We start from the raw sequence: 19,050 nt of genomic DNA, 5'->3' as shown, positions 1-19,050 counted from the left end.
CACAACCAGCGGTTGTTCTTGTCTCAGGAGAAAGTCCTGAAGCTTCAGGACAGGATTCGTTGCTTCCTCTCTCGTCCGCAAGTGTCGATACATTCGGCAATGCAGGTGCTGGGCCTCGTGGGGTCAGCATTTGACATGGTGGAGTATGCTCAATTCCATTCTTGCCCCCTCCAGAGGCTTATTCTGGCCAAGTGGGATGGCCTGCCTCACCGGATCAGGTCTCACATGATTTCATTAACTCCGGAGGTCCGTCTGTCGCTGCACTGGTGGCTCCAGGACCAACGATTGAGGAAGGGCCGTCCCTTCTGGATATCCGACTGGGTCCTGCTGATGACAGATGCCAGTCTAAGAGGTTGGGGCGCGGTACTGGAACAACACTCCCTTCAGGGTCGGTGGTCCAGGGAAGAGTCTCTCCTCCCGATCAACATTCTGGAATTGCGGGCGGTCTTCAACTCATTGAACCTGGCCCAGCATTTAATACAGCACCGTCCTGTTCAAATACAGTCGGACAATGCCACCATATCGGCGATATTCATCCCGGGAGTCCTGAATTGGGAAGCGGACTTTCTCAGTCGTCAGGACGTACACGCCGGAGAGTGGGGCCTCCATCCAGAAGTGTTTCAACTCCTAGTGGAAAAGTGGGGCCTTCCAAACGTGGATCTGATGGCGTCTCGAAACAATCACAAGGTTCTGATCTTCGGAGCAAGAACAAAGGATCCTCAAGCAGCATTTGTGGATGCGCTGGCGGTGCCGTGGAGGTTTCGGCTGCCGTACGTGTTCCCTCCGGTGTCACTCCTGCCCAGGGTAATTCGGAAGTTCAAGCAAGAAAGTGGAATCCTGCTTCTCATAGCTCCAGTGTGGCCCAGACGGCACTGGTTCTCAGACCTGCAGGGCCTATCGTCAGAGCGTCCACTTCTACTTCCACAACGCCCAGACCTCCTCGTTCAGGGCCCATGTGTCTATCAGGACCAAGCCTGGCTGTCTTTGACGGCGTGGCTCTTGAAGCTTCCGTCTTGAGGGCTAAGGGTTTTTCTGAGGCGGTCATTCAAACTATGTTGCGGGCCCGGAAACCGGCTTTCTGCCTGGATTTACCATAGGGTCTGGCATTCCTACTTTGTTTGGTGCGCATCTAACAATTATGACGCTTCCAAGTTTAGTACAGCCAAACTTTTGGCTTTTCTGCAGCAGGGCCTGGATTTAGGCCTGCGTCTGGCCTCCCTCAAGGTTCATATTTCTGCCTTGTCGGTGTGGTTTCAGAGAAAAATTGTGACTTTACCTGATGTTCATACTTTCACTCAAGGTGTGTTGCGTATCCAACCTCCCTATGTCCCGCCTGTGGCTCCTTGGGACTTGTCGTGGTTTTGGAGGCGTTGCAGGAGCCTCCGTTTGAACCCCTTGGTTCAGCTGATCTTAAGTGGCTTTCCCTTAAGGTGGTGTTCTTGCTGGCTATTGCCTCTGCTAGAAGAGTGTCGGATTTGGGTGCCCTTTCCTGTAGTTCCCCATATCTGATTTTTCACCGTGACCAGGCGGTACTTCGGACTTGCCCCGGTTATTTACCGAAGGTGGTTTCCTCGTTCCACCTTAATGAGGAGATTGTGGTTCTGGCCTTTGTCTCTCCTGACTTGTCTCCCAAAGAGCGGTCTTTGGATGTGGTACGGGCTCTCCGTATCTATGTGAAGAGAACTGCTTCTATTCGAAAATCTGATTCTCTCTTTGTTTTGTTTGGATTTCGCAAACGTGGCTGGCCGGCTCACAAGCAGACCCTTACCCGGTGGATTAGAATGGTGATTGCACATGCTTTTGTGAAGGCTGGTCTGTCAGCTCCTGCTCACATTACGGCCCATTCTACTCGGTCTGTTGGACCTTCTTGGGCGGCTCAACGTGGTGCAACCCTAGACCAATTGTGCAAGGCGGCTACGTGGTCCTCAGTGAACACGTTAATAAGGTTTTATGCCTTCCCAGGATGCTTCCTTTGGACGCCGGGTTCTTGTGCCCGCTACAGTGCGCCCCTCCCATAAGGAACTGCTTTAGGACATCCCCATTGTCCATCCTTGTGGAGCCCAGTGTACCCCGCAGCAGAAAACGAGTTTTATGGTAAGAACTTACCGTTGTTAAAACTCTTTCTGCGAGGTACACTGGGCTCCACAAGGCGCCCACCCTGACGCACTTAGCTTCTTTGGGTTGGTATGGCATTAGCCGCTGACACTTCTCCTTTCGTGAGAGTGTGGTGTATGTGGCTACTAACTGTTGTCGTCTCTTTCCTGCTACTGCATTGGGCTGGTTAACTAAAAACTGAGCTCCTGTGCAGGGAGGCGGGGTTATAGAGGAGGCGGCGCTGTGCATCTTGGGAACAGCCAAAGCTTTGAGCCTGTTGGTGCCTTGGATCAAGATCCTACTCTACACCCCATTGTCCATCCTTGTGGAGCCCAGTGTACCTCGCAGAAAGAGTTTTAACAACGGTAAGTTCTTACCATAAAACTCGTTTTCGCTGCGTGCTGTCCCTCTGTAAAGTATGGGAGGGCGCAAATTTATAAGTTGCAGGGGGGCGCCGAACATCCTAGCACTGGCCCTGCTTGTACCTCATCTCTTTTGCGCTGTACAAATAAGCAACCAGTCACCAGCACTAGAGTATAATTAACACACAAAGACAAAGTGATAATGGCACATCATTTTCTCTCTTTTAATGCACAGGGTCCCATTCAATGGTAACGTTCAAGCAGAGCAAGCTGTGTGCAATGCGCTTTTACTGTATATAATGAAGAACCTTTACGTGTTAACTGCAGATCGATTACAGCGAGAAAACATCCAGCAGGTACAGTGATTCCCTCTCTTGGTGTGTCCTAGTGTTACAAGAACGCTTAATGTGCAGAGCCGGCCATAGGCATAGGCAAACTAGGCAATTGCCTAGGGCATTTGATATGCCTAGGGGCATCAGCAGCTTCTGCTGATTAAAATGATATGCGGCATGCCTATATTCTGTGTGTAGCATTTCACATGCAGATACAGCCACAGTCTCACACAGTGTATAGGCATGCTGCATATAATTTTAATCAGCAGAAACTGCTTGTGCATCCTAGACACATAGCAATGCAAATAAGATGAATTTTCATAAAAAAAGGTGTGCCCGACGTTAGCATTGAGGCAAGATTTATGAGGACACATCTGTATCCAAGCAGAGGCAGAGGTCACAGTGTTAGTGGCAGTGTGAGTGCTGTGTGCATGTGAGTGGGTTGGTTGTGCAGTAGTGTTCGGAATATGTGTAAGGAGCAATATGTGTGTCATGTAAAAATGCATTAATAATGTGCAACATATGTGTAAAGGGGCACTATGTGTGTCATTATGTGTATAAGGGCATTAATAATGTGCAGCATATGTGTAACAGGGTACTACTGTATGTGTGTCATTAATAATGTGTATAGGGGCACTAATAATGTGCAGCAAATGTGTAGAGGGCACTATGTGTGTCATTATGTGTATAAGGGCATTAATAATGTGCGGCATATGTGTAAGGGACATTATGTGTAAAAGGGCATTAATAAAGGTTGTCATAATGTGTAAGGCACATTATGTTTATAAGGACATTAATAATGTGTCTCATATGTGTAAGGGGCATTACTGTGTGGAATTATGTGTATAAATGCATTACTAATGTGTGACATTATGTGTATAAGGTGCTCTACTATGTGGCATTGTGTATAGAAAGGGCACTACTGTGTCGTCTAATGTGAATAAAGAGCAATAGGGTATTCTGTAATGTGAATAAGGAGCAATTCAGTGTGATGTAATGTGAATAAGGGGCTCTACTGTGAAGAGTAACGTTTATAAGGTAAAGTGATACTATTGTGGGATGTAATATGAATTATGGACACTATCGCATGATAAAATGTGAATAAAGTTGCAGTACTGTGTGGTGTAATTGGAATTGGGGTTGCTATTGTGTGGCCATGACCCTTGCCAGCAAAAACACACCCCTTTTTGGGCTGTGCGTCAAATGTGCTAACTGTTCCTACTGTATTTAAAATATAGGGGGTACAAACACCAAAATAAGGACTGCTATGGGTGAGGGGTGATGGTGCTGGGAAAGAGGTGCAAGGTCAGAGGCGGAACCAGCGGTGGTGCTAGGGGGCACCAGCCAAAATCTTGCCTAGGGCATCATATTGGTTAGGGCCGGCTCTAAATGTGAGGCATGCCTATGTTATATTATGCAGCTGTACAATTTACTGATGCAATGAAGAATGGGACATTTGAATCTTTTTAACTGTTTTCACAGTTACAGGATTCACACGTTTATGGTATAATAGGTCAACAGTCAAAACATTGACAGTGTCTAGGATCACACCAAATGGTCAACATGCACATGTGAAAAAGGTCGACACATAAAAAGGTTGACATATTAAGTTATTCATGTTTCTGCAGCGGAGTACACTGTGTTCCACAGGGAATACATCAGGGTGTAGAGATGGATATTGATCCAGAGGCACCAACAGGCTAAAGCTTTAGACTGTCCCAGGATCCATTGCGGGGTATCCTCTATATAACCCCGCCTCCAGGCACTGTGAGCTCAGTTTTAGAGTTGGTGCCTGCATGGCAGCCCTGAAAAAGCTTTTTAGAAGACTTCAAGGGCTGCAGCACTTCATAAGTCAGGGTGACATACTGTGCTGCGGCTCCATCACCTCCCCAGCGGCATTGCATACTCCCGCTTGCTCTGTTCCCGGGTACTTGTGGCGGAGACGCTCCGGTTGCTAGGCACACCACCGCAGACGCTCTCCTGGATCACGTGGCCGCTACTAAGGGAGGTGGTAAGAGGGTGCCCCAGGCGGGACCCGCCATTAAATCGCGTTCTGGTTGCAGTCTAAGGAGACGGACCGCGACGCTGGCATGGACACTGTGGTCGAGCAGGGACCCCACTATATCCACCAGGGCATAAGAGCACAGGTCGGATAATACATTATCCAATTTAATAAGGCTCTATAGTACCCGGTGGTGAGGACCAGCATAGGGGATAAGGTGCTTGACCCAGCTACGGGCGCCATCTACTGCTGGTGTTTCTGCCCTGGGGCTGCCTCACACTCTCCCTCACTCCCTGACTAAGACGCTGAGCGCCATCTTATCACAGTAGCTGCGACTGGTCTCCGGAACTTCAGGGCAAGGTCTCCTCTGTAAATCCACCTGATTTATCAGTGCCGTGATTCTGCAGACACTTAAGTATTCTACGTGTAATTTTAAGACAGCGTTAGTTAAGAACAACTGTATCTCTGCCAGAATATATTGTACGAGTATTCTGATATATACATCCGGCCTCAGACCGCGCATTGTTTTATATATATATATATATATATATATATATATATACTAGTCCAGTGCAGTTTTATTGTCTGACTAAAATAATTACCGTATATACTCGAGTATAAGCCGACTTTTTCAGCACTTTTTTTTGTGCTGAAAAAGCCACCTCGGCTTATACTCGAGTCAGTGACAGGCAGAGGCAGAGCAGTGTGAACGAGGGACACGAAGCGCACAGCGCGCGGCTCTCCTGTGTCCCTCCTGCATCTCCGGCGGCAGCAGCGGCGGTTCTATTACAGGAAGTACCCGTTCGTGACCTCTGATCACGAACCGGCACTTCCTTTAATAGACCTGCCGCGGCCGCCGAAGATGCAGGAGGGACACAGGAGAGGCGCGTGCTGTGCGCTTCGTGTCCCTCCAGAAGACAGCGCGGGATCGACGGAGGGGTAAGTAACAACACTGTGGGGCATACCTGGCACTTGGGGAGGGAGCATATCTGGCAGCATGAGGGGGTATATGTGGCAGCATGAGGGGACGTATCTGGCAGCATGAGGGTACATATCTGGCAGCATGAGGGGGCATATGTGGCATCATGAGGGGACATATCTGGCAGCATGAGGGGACATATCTGGCAGCATGAGGGGGCATATCTGGCAGCATGAGGGGGCATATGTGGCAGCATGAGGGGACATATCTGGCAGCATGAGGGGATATATCTGGCAGCATGAGGGGGCATATCTGGCAGCATGAGGGGGCATATGTGGCATCATGAGGGGACATATCTGGCAGCATGAGGGGACGTATCTGGCAGCATGAGGGGACATATCTGGCAGCATGAGGGGGCATATCTGGCAGCATGAGGGGGCATATGTGGCAGCATGAGGGGACATATCTGGCAGCATGAGGGGGCATATGTGGCAGCATGAGGGGCATATGTGGCAGCATGAGGGGCATATGTGGCAGCATGAGGGTCATATGTGGCAGCATGAGGGACATATGTGGCAGCATGAGGGCATATCTGGCACATCAGGCACTGTGGGGCATATCTGGCACTGTGGGCATATCTGGCAGTGTGGGGGCATATCTGGCAGTGTGGGGGCATATCTGGCACTGTGGGGGCATATCTGGCATTGTGGGGGCATATCTGGCAGTATGAGGGCATATCTGGCAGTATGAGGGCATATCTGGCACTGAGGGCTGTGTACGGCTAGAGCTGCATTTCCCACCCTAGGCTTATACTCGAGTCAATAAGTTTTCCCAGGTTTTTGTGGTAGAATTAGGTGCCTCGGCTTATATTCGGGTCGACTTATACTCGAGTATATACGGTACCTGCATTGTCACTGTGACAATGTGTGTCTGTTTCTGCTGTGTGGTTTTCACTTTCAGTGTATCACAAGCTATAGCTATCACTGTATTCTGTACCCGAGGGGACTAGGTGCGTCAGGGTCTCATATATAGTGCTGCACAGTATTTACCGCTACAGAAATTCGACTGTGTACTCAGTCACATCATACCGGATTTATTCGCTGGTGTTGTGTACGGTGTGCGCAGTCACATAAAACCGGATTTAGAAGCTGGTGTTGTGTACTGTGTACACTGTCGCATACTAGGGGATTTATTCGCAGGTACAGTATTGTACTTTGTCTGGCAATTTCGTACTCATACGCTCTGCAGTTACATTCCCTAAAATGTCTAACGCAAAGGGTGGGAAATCCATGGACAATCCTGCATCATGCAGCGCAAGGGATTTGTCTGAGGGGGAAGCTTTGAATGATGGTCTGTGTAATATGTGCCATACGTCTCCCAGTCAGTCCGCTGCTCCTGTAGCCAAACAGGAGCCACTTTGGGTGGCATTCTTAAATATGCTTAATACGCTTGTGACAAGCCTTACGCCCCCTATGGGACCTCCTGCGCCATTGCAGCTACATATTGTCCCTATGGTAAATCCGCCCTGGGTGGATACTCTGTCTACCCAGTTACAACAATTGAATCAATCTTTGGTTAGACAAAAACCTACCCCACGTTCCTCTGCGGTCAAGGGGTCATCTAAGTGAGCCGCTTCCTCCTCACAATCCACTAATATCTCAGATGATACTTCTGATGAGCATGGGGAATATACTGACCCGTCAGACACTGATGCAGTTGATTCTGACGAGGAAACTACAATGCAAGTTGATGTCCCTGACCTAGGGGAGGCTATTAAGCTGATTCTACAAATCAATTATGTAAATCCCACTACTGCATCTAAGAAACCTGATAAATTGAAGCATCAGAAGGTAGCAAAAGTAGTCTTACCGCATTCTGACCATTTGATAGACATACATCAGGAACCCTGGTCTTCTCCAGGAAAGAAATTCTCCCTGTCTAAAAAGATGCTACAGTAGGTTGTTATCCTCTCCGCTGAGTTGTGTAACAAGTAGGAAAATCCACCGCCAGTGGATTCCCATGTCACCCGTCTTGTGGTGTCATCTACTCTGCCTGTCACCACTGTCACGTCACTGAAGGAACCGACAGATAAGCATTTGGAGGGATGCCTGAAGTCTATTTACTCCCTTACAGGTGCTGTACATAGACCCACTATAGCAGCCTCCTGGGCCGCAAAAGGAATTGAAGCTTGGGTTCAGGCAATAGAGGATGAGCTGCCTCAGGATATATCTGACACTGCAAGACAATATCTGTCTCATATTACCACCACCTCCCATTATATTCAGGAGGGGTCCTCTGAGGCAGGTGTAATGGCGGCCAAGGCTTCAACTACGTCCATCCTGGCTCGCCGTATTCTGTGGTTGAGGTCATGGAAGGTGGACCTGGACTCCAAAAAGACCTTGGAGGTACTCCCTTTTAAGGGAGACATCCTATTTGGGGAGGATCTGAATATGAACATAACTGACTTAACGGCTGCTAAGACTGTCTTTCTCCTGAATACTAATCCTTATGCACAGAAGGCAAAGAGTACCACCTTTCGTTCCTTTCGACCACATGGGAAAACAAAAGGTGAGGCATACCCGAGACAAACTCGTGCTCCCAAAACCACTAAGCCCAAAACAAAACAATCCTGGGCTGCCCGTCAGCCTGCTTCCAAACAAGACAAGCCTGTTGCATGATGGGGCGGGCCTCCCGCTGGGGGATCCCAGTGTGGGAGGCCGACTTCTGCAATTCACCCAGGTCTGGTTAAAGACCACTTCAGACGCATGTGTGCAGGAATGTCATCCCTCATGGGTACGCAGTCTCTTTCAAGAGACGTCCCCCTCGCAAGTTCCGAACAACTGTTATCCCTTCGGACCCGTTAAAGGCGCAAGCTCTCCACCTGGTTGTGCGTTCCCTCCTGGATACAGGAGTGGTAGTGCCGTTACCCCTGTCCCAAAGAGGCAGAGGATACTACTAGACCCTGTTTCGAGTCTCGAAACCCAATGGGTCTTTCTGGCCTATACTCAACCTCAAATCACTGAACAAATTTGTGAGAGTGTCCAAGTTCCATATGGAAATGCTGCGCTCAATTGTACTGGCCATGAAACCCGGAGATTATATGGTATCCCTGGATATACAAGATGCTTATCTGCATATACCTATTGCCATATCGCATCAGCAATATCTGCGGTTTGCTATTGGCAACCTTCACTATAAGTTCCAGGCTCCGCCGTTTGGATTGGCCACAGCTCCTCGGCTCTTCACCAAGGTTATGGCCATGATAACGGCTTATCTCCGTCATCAGGGAATCAGGATCCTGCCATATATCTGGACGACTTGCTGATCCTGGCGAACTCCCAAGATGTCCTCCTTAGTCATTTGCAACTGAGGTACGCTTCCTACAAGCCCACGGGTGGCTCATCAACTGGAATAAGTCCTCGCTGGTCCCTGCCCGAAGCATGGTGCACCTGGGAGCACTGCTGGACACACACAGCAAAAGACTGTTTCTGTCTCCAGAGAAAATCCTGAAACTTCAGGACAGGATCAGATACTTCCTCTCTCGCCCAAGAGTGTCGATACACTCGGCGATGCAAGTACTAGGCCTCATGGTGTCAGCATTCGACATGGTAGAGTACGCTCAATTTCATTCCTGCCTTTTGCAGAGGTTAGTCCTTTCCAAGTGGGATGGCCTGCCTCATCGGATCAGGTCTCAAATGATCTCCTTGACTCAGGAAGTTTATCCGTCACTGAGCTGATGGCAACAGGACCAGCAGTTGAGCAGGGACCGTCCCTTCTGGGCTCCCAACTGGGTCCTACACACTACGGATGCCAGTCTGAGGGGTTGGGGCACAGTGCTGGTGCAACACTCTCTCCAGGGTCGGTGGACCAAGGAGGAATCTCTCCTCCCGATAAACATTCTGGAATTACGGGCAGTGTTCAATGCTTTGACTCTTGCCCTGCCTCTAATACAGAACAGGCCTCTTCAAGTACAATCAAACAATGCCACCACGGTGATTTACTTAAATCATCAAGGTGGCACTCGAAGCCGCATGGCAATGATGGAAGTGTCAAAAATCCTTCGTTGGGCGAAGCGCCATCTGCCAGCAATATCGGCAGTGTTCATTCCGGGAGTCCTCAACTGGGAAGCGGATTTCCTCAGTCGTCAGGACATACACACCGGAGAGTGGAGTCTTCATCAGGAAGTCTTTTAACTCCTAGTGGACAAGTGGGGCCTACCAGATGCAGACCTGATGGCGTCTCGACACAATAACAAAGTTATTGTCTTCGGATCAAGAACAAGGGATCCTCAAGCAGCGTTCGTGGATGCATTGGCAGTTCCATGGAACTTTCGGCTACCGTACGTGTTCCCTCCAGTGTCACTCCTGCCCAGGGTACTATGGAAGTTCAAGCAAGAAGGAGGAATACTACTTCTAATCGCTCCAGCGTGGCCCAGACGGCATTGATTCTCAGACCTGCAGAGTCTATCGATAGAGCGTCCTCTTCTACTTCCTAAACGCCCAGACCTCCTCGTTCAGGGCCCTTGTGTATACTCAGACCTGGCCAGACTAGATTTGACGGCGTGGCTCTTGAAGCTTCACTCCTGAGGGCCAAAGGATTCTCTATGGGCCAAAGGATTCAAACTATGCTAAAGGCCCGCAAACCGGCTTCTGCATGGATTTATCATAGGGTCTGGAATTCTTACTTCACCTGGTGTGCTGCTAAGAATTATGATGCTTACAATTTTAGCATCCAAACTTTTGTTTTTTTTTGCAACAAGGCCTGGATTTAGGACTTTGTCTGGCCTCCCTCAAGGTTCACATTTCTGCCTTGTCGGTATGGTTTCAGAGAAAAATTGCATCTATACACTCACTCAGGCCGTATTGTGGATTCAGCATTCCTATGTCCCTCCTGTGGCTCTATGGGATCTGTCTGTTGTCCTCTGACTGCCCTGCAAGAGTCTCCATTTGAACCTCTTGAGACAGTGGACCATGAATGGCTCACAGCCTAGGTGAGTCCCCTCCCTTGAGAAACTGCTTTAGGACATCGCCGATGTATTCCCTGTGGAACACAGTGTACCCCGCTGCAGAAAAGGAAATTTATGGTAGACTTACCATGATTAAATCTCTTTCTGCGGGGTACACTGGGTTCCACAGGGCGCCCACCCTGACGCACTTAGCTTCTTTGGGTTTGTATGGCATTAGCCGCTAGTCCCTTCTCCTGTCATGAGAACGTGGTTCTATGTGACTAACATCTGCCTTCTCTTTTACCTGCTACTGCATTGGACTGGTTAACGAAACTGAGCTCAACAGTGCCTGAAGGCGGGGTTATATAGAGGAGGCCCCGCAATGCATCCTGGGACAGTCTAAAGCTTTAGCCTGTTGGTGCCTCTGGCTCAAGATCCATCTCTACACCCCGATGTATTCCCTGTGGAACCCAGTGTACCTCGCAGAAAGAGATTTAACCATGGTATGTCTACCACAAATCTCCTTTTTTTTTGGTGTCAAATTATAGCTCCCAGCAGATGGAACCCTAATTAGAGTACCAAGTCCCCTCGCATTGCTTCAAGCAAGGTGCCTCGCTCCACTACCGCTGCGCTCGGCACAGGTTATTACCATTCCTAATCATAGTCCACGTGGATAGAAAAGTATGAAAAAATTCAAAAAAACTCATGTCAATCATGTTGACCATCTGAACCTGTCAACTTTTTGAACATCTCGACCATATGCATGTCAACCATTTGGTGTCGACCTGCAGGGCTGCCATCAGAAATGATGGGGCCCGGGATTGACACTCACAAGACAGGGCCCACCCCCACCACACACCTGTCCGTTCCCCCCCACACACACACCTGTCCACTCCCTGTCCACGGACGGAGAGGCAGAGACGCGACCCGCGGCCATATTCTTAATACAGAGCTGACTGTGAGCCAATCGGAGCTCACGGACCGGCAGCCTGATTGGCTGCCAGTCTGTGAGCTCCGACTGGCTCACGGCTGGCTCTGTATTAAGAATATGGCCGCGGTCCACGTCTCTGCCTCTCCGTCCGTGGCTGCCTGCCAATGCGCAGGCAGGCAGCTGACGTGCGTCCCTGAACCTGACTACAAGCACCCCGGGCCTAGAGTACCCACCGTCCCCCCTTGATGGCGGGCCTGTCGACCTGTCATCCACATACCTTTACACATTGCTTATTTTTCTTTCCCGTATTATCAAATGGTTGTATGTTTTGTATGTCATAAATGAGTTTTTGCTCAAAAGCCTATTATAAAGGAATTTTGTATACCATGTATATAAATGAAGTTACCTTCCAAGTTCCAAATCTTCATAAATGTCTATGATAAATATTATCACTTGTTTGCGCAGTGTTTCAGCCTGATTAATACTGGCAGCTCGGAGGTTAATCTTTAGCTCCTGATTTGCTGCTGTGTCACTACTCGATTAACTATAAGTCAGAAAGATATACTTAACATCAGAAAGTTATACCTGCTGTTAGGTGGGTCAGTGCTAATTCCGCAGGACTGCTCTCCTGACAGCTAAAATATTTGTCCCAATTTGCCTATCAGTGATTTTTTTTTAGGTATTGGGTGGAGGAAGTTGGCAGTGTCTTCAGTTTTTGGAGGTGTTAGACATGAGCACGCCTCCATCCATTCCAAAAAAATGTACACAGGATGTACTCAAATGTAGGCTTTCAGGACTAGAGTTTATGGAAACACTTGGTTTATGCACAAAGAGATTATATATAGTATGTCAATAAAATGCTGAGATTATAGTTTTTCTCCACTTGGTGTCAGAATTGTCTCTCATATGTGTATTGATAAAGATTTGGCCGAGCCATTTTTGTGTGCTGTATGGGCAAACCGATATTTAACATAATATGCAGCATAATGCAATTTCAAAAAATTGAGTATGTTCAATTAAAAAAAATATCTACTTATTTTTCCCTCACAAAATGTGAGATTTTTGCTAAACAATTAATTGTATATAGTGAATTATTACCTTCAAAATGGCACCTTTTTATATGTACATTGAAGGGCCTGTGCAGTGCTACAGAAACGCCTATTTGTGCGTTGCACATGTTCCAGAACAAAGTGTATGCAAGTACTGGCTACGTAGAGTCGTATGTCGTAGTTACATCTCTATTTTCAACAGAAAGATCATAACTGGGCTGTAGTGCGGCTCTCATGTAAGCAGTATTCAGGGACACTCTGTCATCAATGTGCAGTCTATGCAAAGCTGTCTGGAACTGTAATACGTCTGTTTTCATGGGTGCTGGGGGGTGGAGGGGTGGTTGGGATGGTGGTCTAACTGCCTCATCCATCTATCTCAGCTTCAATCCATTCTAAATACTGCAGTGTGGATGATCTTCCTTTCTCACTACTCCTCAGGCTTGGACTGGCCCTCAGGGGTACAGGAGAAACCACCGGTGGGCCCCACCTCCTGTTCTAAGGATCAGGTTCCAGACTATGCACTTGAATTATACATTATACATATGTTACCTTATGCTGGACTATGGTGTATTTTCTACAGTGCATTGCTGTTATTAATCTGTTATTAATCTGGTACATTATCATGCATGCAGCAGCTGAATTATTGTATATATTTATGAAGGGGCCCAGACCTTGCACTCTCTAATGGTTAGTCAAACCAATGAGGTGCAGACTGGTCACCTCCCTAACATTGGCCCCTACCACTGCATTCCCCCAGTGGGCCCTACATGCCCCAATCCGACACTGCTACTCCCTATCGGCTGCACCACATTGCAACGCAAGCCCCAATACTGACACCCTGTGCAGGGCCGTTTCAACAGTAGTGTAGGCCCCTGGGCACAGCAACGCACTGGGCCCCCTACCCATCCTCCAGTGTTAGGGGTGGGGGGTGCTATCAGCGACAGCTTTGATGTCCCATGGGCGGTAGGGGGTGTTCTATCTTCCGCTCAGCATGTAGGACCTGGAGCAGTAATTTCTACTAATTACTCCTTTACTGCACAGATGGGGCAGCACTAAACTGTAGAAGGGTGCATTGGGCTGAATGAAGGGGCCCTGGTACATGACTTCCAGGGTGCTAGGGGGTGTTTAATATGTAGGGGAGGGGTGGATAGTGGAATGGGCTTAATATTCATCATTTTCTGGTGGGAGGGCAGCTTGCTTGACTGCAGATATCTCAAGTTCCTGGAAATTGATTTCGTAGCTTTGAATGGGATAAAAAAAAAGCTATAGAGCCTCCCTTTCAGGAGGTACTGGGGACTTGGGGATCAGAGTTCAGGAGCCAGAGCAATCCACCAATAAAAATATAAAACTGCATATCAGGCATGTGGATCTGGAGCAGGGACCACCTGCTTGATGGCTGATATCTCTGGTTCTGGGCATAGTAGAGACAAGCTGCCAGTGTCCACTGAAAGAGGAGAGCCCCAACCTTTGCAGTATACCATCATAAACTCTCTAAGTTAGACAGAACCTGAGATATCTGGCTGGGAAGAGCAATTAACAGGCTTGGATGGGGACCACTGCTTTGAAGTCAGATATCTCCGGTTCCCCAGGGCCGATTTTCAAAAATCTGGTACCCCTGGAAAGAAGGGACCCTCAGCTATCAGCCTAGGGCCCTTACAGTCCTGGGGCCCTTGGGCAAGAGCCCATTGAGCCCATACGAAAAGACGGCCCTGAGTCCCTGTGTCCTCCAGAATCCAGTCCATTGGCTCACCCAGAGTAACCTTCGTACATCTTGAACAGTGGTGCAAGTAGAAATATTTTCTTAGTGGTACTGAGTGCCGAAAAATGGCTGTGGTCATGTGTTGTGAGGGGGCGTGGCCACATGCTGCTAGTGGGAGTGGCTATATGACACTAGCAGCGTGGCCACACGACACAGCCCCTTTTTTGGGGGAATCTGGATGCAAGGCTAAAAATATATAGTAATGCCTCCATTATAATAGAAATAATAGGATTTTAATACCTAACGGTAAATCCTTTTCTCTTATTCCGTAGAGGATGCCGGGGTAACCATAAGAACCATGGGGTATAGACGGGATCCGCAGGAGACATGGGCACCTTAAGACTTTGAATGGGTGTGAACTGGCTCCTCCCTCAATGCCCCTCCTCCAGACTCCAGTTATAAGAAACTAAGGTGAGATACATACCAGCTCACACCTCAAACATGCCGTACAACATGGCATTCAACAGAACTCCAGCCTACGGCCTGAACAATGCCAGCAACAGGCTGACTATAACGTAACACAAACTGTGTATAACCAGAACTAATAACTGCAGATACAGTACGCACTGGGACGGGTGCCCAGCATCCTCTACGGAGAAAAGGATTTACCGGTAGGTATTAAAATCCTATTTTCTCATGCGTCCTAGAGGATGCTGGGGTAACCATAAGAACCATGGGGTAATACCAAAGCTCTAGAACGGGCGGTAGAGTGCGAATTACTCTGCAGCACCGATTGACCAAACATGAGGTCTTCCTCGGCCAGGGTATCGAACTTATAAAACTTTGCAAAAGTGTTCGAACCCGACCAAGTAGCTGCTCGGCATAGTTGTAAGGCCGAGACCACCCGGGCATCCGCCCACGACGCGCCCACCTTCCTGGTAGAATGGGCCTTCACCGATTTCGGTAACAGCAATCCAGCCGTAGAATGAGCCTGCTGAATCGTAGAACAGATCCAGCGAGCAATAGTCTACTTGGAAGCAGGAGTCCCAATCTTGTTGGGATCATACAGGACAAACAGAGCCTCCGTTTTCCTAATCCGTGCAGTCCTGGCGACATAAATTTTTAAAGTTCTGACCACATCGAGAGACTTCGATTCCACCAAGGCGTCAGTAGCCACTGGCACCACAATAGGTTGGTTCATGTGGAACGACGAAACCACCTTCAGCAGAAATTGCTGATGAGTCCTCAACACTGCTCTATCTTCATGGAAGATCAAATAAGGGCTCTTGTGAGATAAAGCAGCAAACTCCGATACCCCTCTTGCGGATGCCAAGGCCAACAGCATGACCACTTTCCAAGTGACGAATTTCAATTCCACCTTTTGTAAAGGCTCAAACCAGTGTGATTGAAGGAACTGCAACACCACGTTAAGATCCCATGGTGCCACTGGGGGCACAAATGGAGGTTGGATGTGCAACACGCCCTTCACAAAAGTTTGAACCTCTGGAAGGGAGGCCAATTGTTTTTGAAAGAAAACCGATAAGGCTGAAATTTGCACTTTAATTGAACCCAACTTCAAACCCGCATCCACACCTGCCTGTAGAAAATGGAGAAAACGTCCCAACTGAAATTCTTCTGTAGGAGCCTCCTTGGATTCACACCAAGACACATATTTTCTCCAAATATGGTGGTAATGTTTTGACATTACTCCCTTTCTAACCTGCAGAAGTGTGGGAATGACTTCACTGGGAATACCCTTTCGGGTTAGGATCTGGCATTCAACCGCCAAGCCGTCAAACGTAGCCGCGGTAAGTCTTGATACACGCACGGCCCTTGTTGTAACAGATCTTCTCATAGAGGAAGAGGCCAGGGATCTTCTATGAGTAATTCCTGAAGATCCAGATACCAAGCCCTCCTTGGCCAGTCTGGAACAATGAGGATTGCCCGAACCTTTGTTCTTCTTAAGATCTTTAGCACTTTTGGAATGAGCGGAAGCAGAGGGAATACATACACCGACTGAAACACCCATGGTGTCACCAGGGCATCCACTGCTATTTCTTGAGGATCCCTCGACCTGGAACAATATCTCTGAAGCTTCTTGTTGAGACGAGACGCCATCATGTCTACTTGAGGAATTCCCTGAAGACATGTCACTTCTGTGAAGACCTCTTGAAGAAGACCCCACTCTCCTGGATGGAGATCGTGTCTGCTGAGGAAGTCTGCCTCCCAGTTGTCCACTCCCGGAATGAGACTGCTGACAGAGCGCTTGTATGTCTTTCCGCCCAGCGGAGAACCTTCGTGGCCTCTGCCATTGCAGCTCTGCTTTTTGTTCCGCCTTGTCGGTTTATGTATGCTTCTGCTGTTATATTGTCCGACTGGATCAGTACGGGCAGATTGTGAAGCAGATGTTCCGTTTGAAGAAGGCCATTGTAAATGGCTCTTAACTCCAGAACGTTTATGTGTAGACAAGTTTCCAGGCTTGACCATCTTCCCTGGAAGTTTTCCCCCTGTGTGACTGCCCCCCAGCCCCGGAGACTCGCATCCGTGGTTATCAGGATCCAGTCCTGGATCCCGAACCTGCGCCCCTCTAGGAGGTGAGAGCTGTGCAGCCACCACAGGAGTGAAATTCTGGTCTTTGAAGACATGATTATTTTCTGGTGCATGTGCAGGTGGGATCCGGACCACTTGTCCAACATGTCCCACTGAAACACCCTGGCATGGAACCTGCCAAACTGAATGGCCTCGTAGGCCGCCACCATCTTCCCCAGTAAACGAGTGCATTGATGGACTGACTTTGCTGGTTTCAGAATTTGTCTGACCAGGTTCTGGATTTCCAGAACCTTTTCCACTGGAAGAAACACTCTCTGTAATTCTGTGTCCAGAATCATTCCCAAAAACGACAGTCACGTCGTCAGAATCAACTGTGATTTCGGCAAGTTTAGGAGCCAACCGTGTTGTTGCAGAACTGCCATGGCGAGTGAAATGTTCTGCACCAGTTGGTCCGTGGATCTCGCCTTTATCAGGAGATCGTCCAAGTACGGGATAATCGTGACTCCTTGTTTGCGAAGGAGAACCATCATCTCCGCCATCACTTTGGTGAAAATCCTTGGAGCCGTGGACAGACCAAACGGCAACGTCTGAAATTGGTAATGACAATCCTGAATAGCAAACCTCAGGTAAGCCTGATGCGGAGGATAAATGGGAACATGTAAGTAGGCATCTTTTATGTCCACCGACACCATAAAATCTCCTTCCTCCAGGCTGGATATCACTGCTCGGAGAGACTCCATCTTGAATTTGAATCTTCTTAGGTAGAAATTGAGGGATTTTAGGTTCAGGATTGGTCTGACCGAGCCGTCCGGCTTTGGGACCACGAACAGGCTTGCATAAAAGCCTTCCCCCTGTTGTGACGGGGGAACCTTGATAATGACCTGATTTTGACACAACTTTTGTATTGCGCCGCATACTAACTCCCTGTCTAGAAGAGAAGCTGGTGAGGCCGATTTGAAAAATCGGCGAGGGGGAACATCTTGAAACTCCAGTTTGTACCCCTGGGACACTATTTCTAAAACCCATGGGTCCAGGTCCGAACGAACCCAGAACTGACTGAAGAGTTTGAGACGTGCCCCCACCGGTGCGGACTCCCGCAGAGGAGCCCCAGCGTCATGCGGTGGATTTTGCAGAAGCCGGAGAGGACTTCTGCTCCTGGGAACCTGCCGAGGCGGGTGATCTTTTACCCCTTCCCCTTCCTCTAGTAGCAAGGAAGGAAGAACCTCGGCCCTTCCTGTATTTATTGGGCCAAAAGGACTGCATCTGATAGTGGTGTGTTTTCTTTTGCTATGAAGGAACGTAAGGCAAAAATGATGACTTACCTGCGGTGGCTGTAGATACCAAATCTGCGAGACCTTCACCAAACAAGACACCACCTTTATATGGCAGAGATTCCATATTTTTCCTGGAGTAAGCATCAGCATTCCATTGATGGATCCACAATGCTCGCCTAGCTGAGAAGTGCCATGGCATTGGCTTTTGATCCCAAAAGGCCAATATCTCTCGCCGTTTCCTTTAGGTAGGCCGCTGCGTCCCTGATATGACCCAGTGTCAAAAGGACGCTATCCCTATCCAGGGTATCTATCTCAGATGACAAGTTATCTGCCCACTTTTCGATAGCACTACTCACCCACGCAGACGCTAAGGCTGGTCTGAGCAGCGTACCCGTGGTGGCATAAATGGATTTTAATGTATTTTCCTGCTTGCGATCCGCAGGGTTCTTAAGGGCTGCCGTATCAGGAGACGGGAGAGCCACCTTTTTAGACAAGCGGGATAGGGCCTTGTCCACAATGGGGGGTGACTCCCACCTTTCCCTATCCCCAGAGGGAAACGGATACGCTACCTGAAACTTCTTGTCAGGGCTTTCCCAAACCTTTTCAAAAAGAGTGTTCAGCTCATGAGAAGGAGGAAATGTTACAACAGGTTTCTTTTCTTTATACATACAAACCCTTGTATCAGGAACAGCAGGGTCCTCGGAGATATGTAATACGTCTTTTACCGCCACAATCATGTACTGAATACTCTTTGCTAATTTAGGATCCAGTCTGTGTCGGTATCTGTGTCTGCCAACTGGGCAAACTGACATTTTTGTGACCCCAAAGGGGTCTGTACCTGCAATAATGCATCCTCCACAGATTTCTTCCATGCCTGGTTCTGAGAATCAGAC

General features: G+C 48.5%; 1 protein-coding gene across 8 annotated transcripts in view; it reads left to right on the top strand.

Annotated features, from left to right (window-relative positions):
* FAM13C (family with sequence similarity 13 member C) overlaps positions 1-19,050 on the top strand; it is a 914,350-nt gene that overhangs the window by 122,656 nt on the left and 772,644 nt on the right. For all 8 annotated transcript variants that reach the window (XM_063961752.1, XM_063961754.1, XM_063961756.1 and 5 more), the window contains one exon: positions 2,692-2,812. In XM_063961752.1, coding sequence (XP_063817822.1) covers positions 2,692-2,812 — 121 coding nt within the window. The remainder of the gene's footprint in view (positions 1-2,691; positions 2,813-19,050) is intronic.

This window comes from Pseudophryne corroboree, chromosome 3 (genome assembly GCF_028390025.1).
Source record: "Pseudophryne corroboree isolate aPseCor3 chromosome 3, aPseCor3.hap2, whole genome shotgun sequence".
NCBI classification, from domain to species: Eukaryota; Metazoa; Chordata; class Amphibia; order Anura; family Myobatrachidae; genus Pseudophryne; species Pseudophryne corroboree.
The sequence above is the reverse complement of the archived record's forward strand: the minus strand, read 5'-3'. Positions and strand labels throughout refer to the sequence as shown.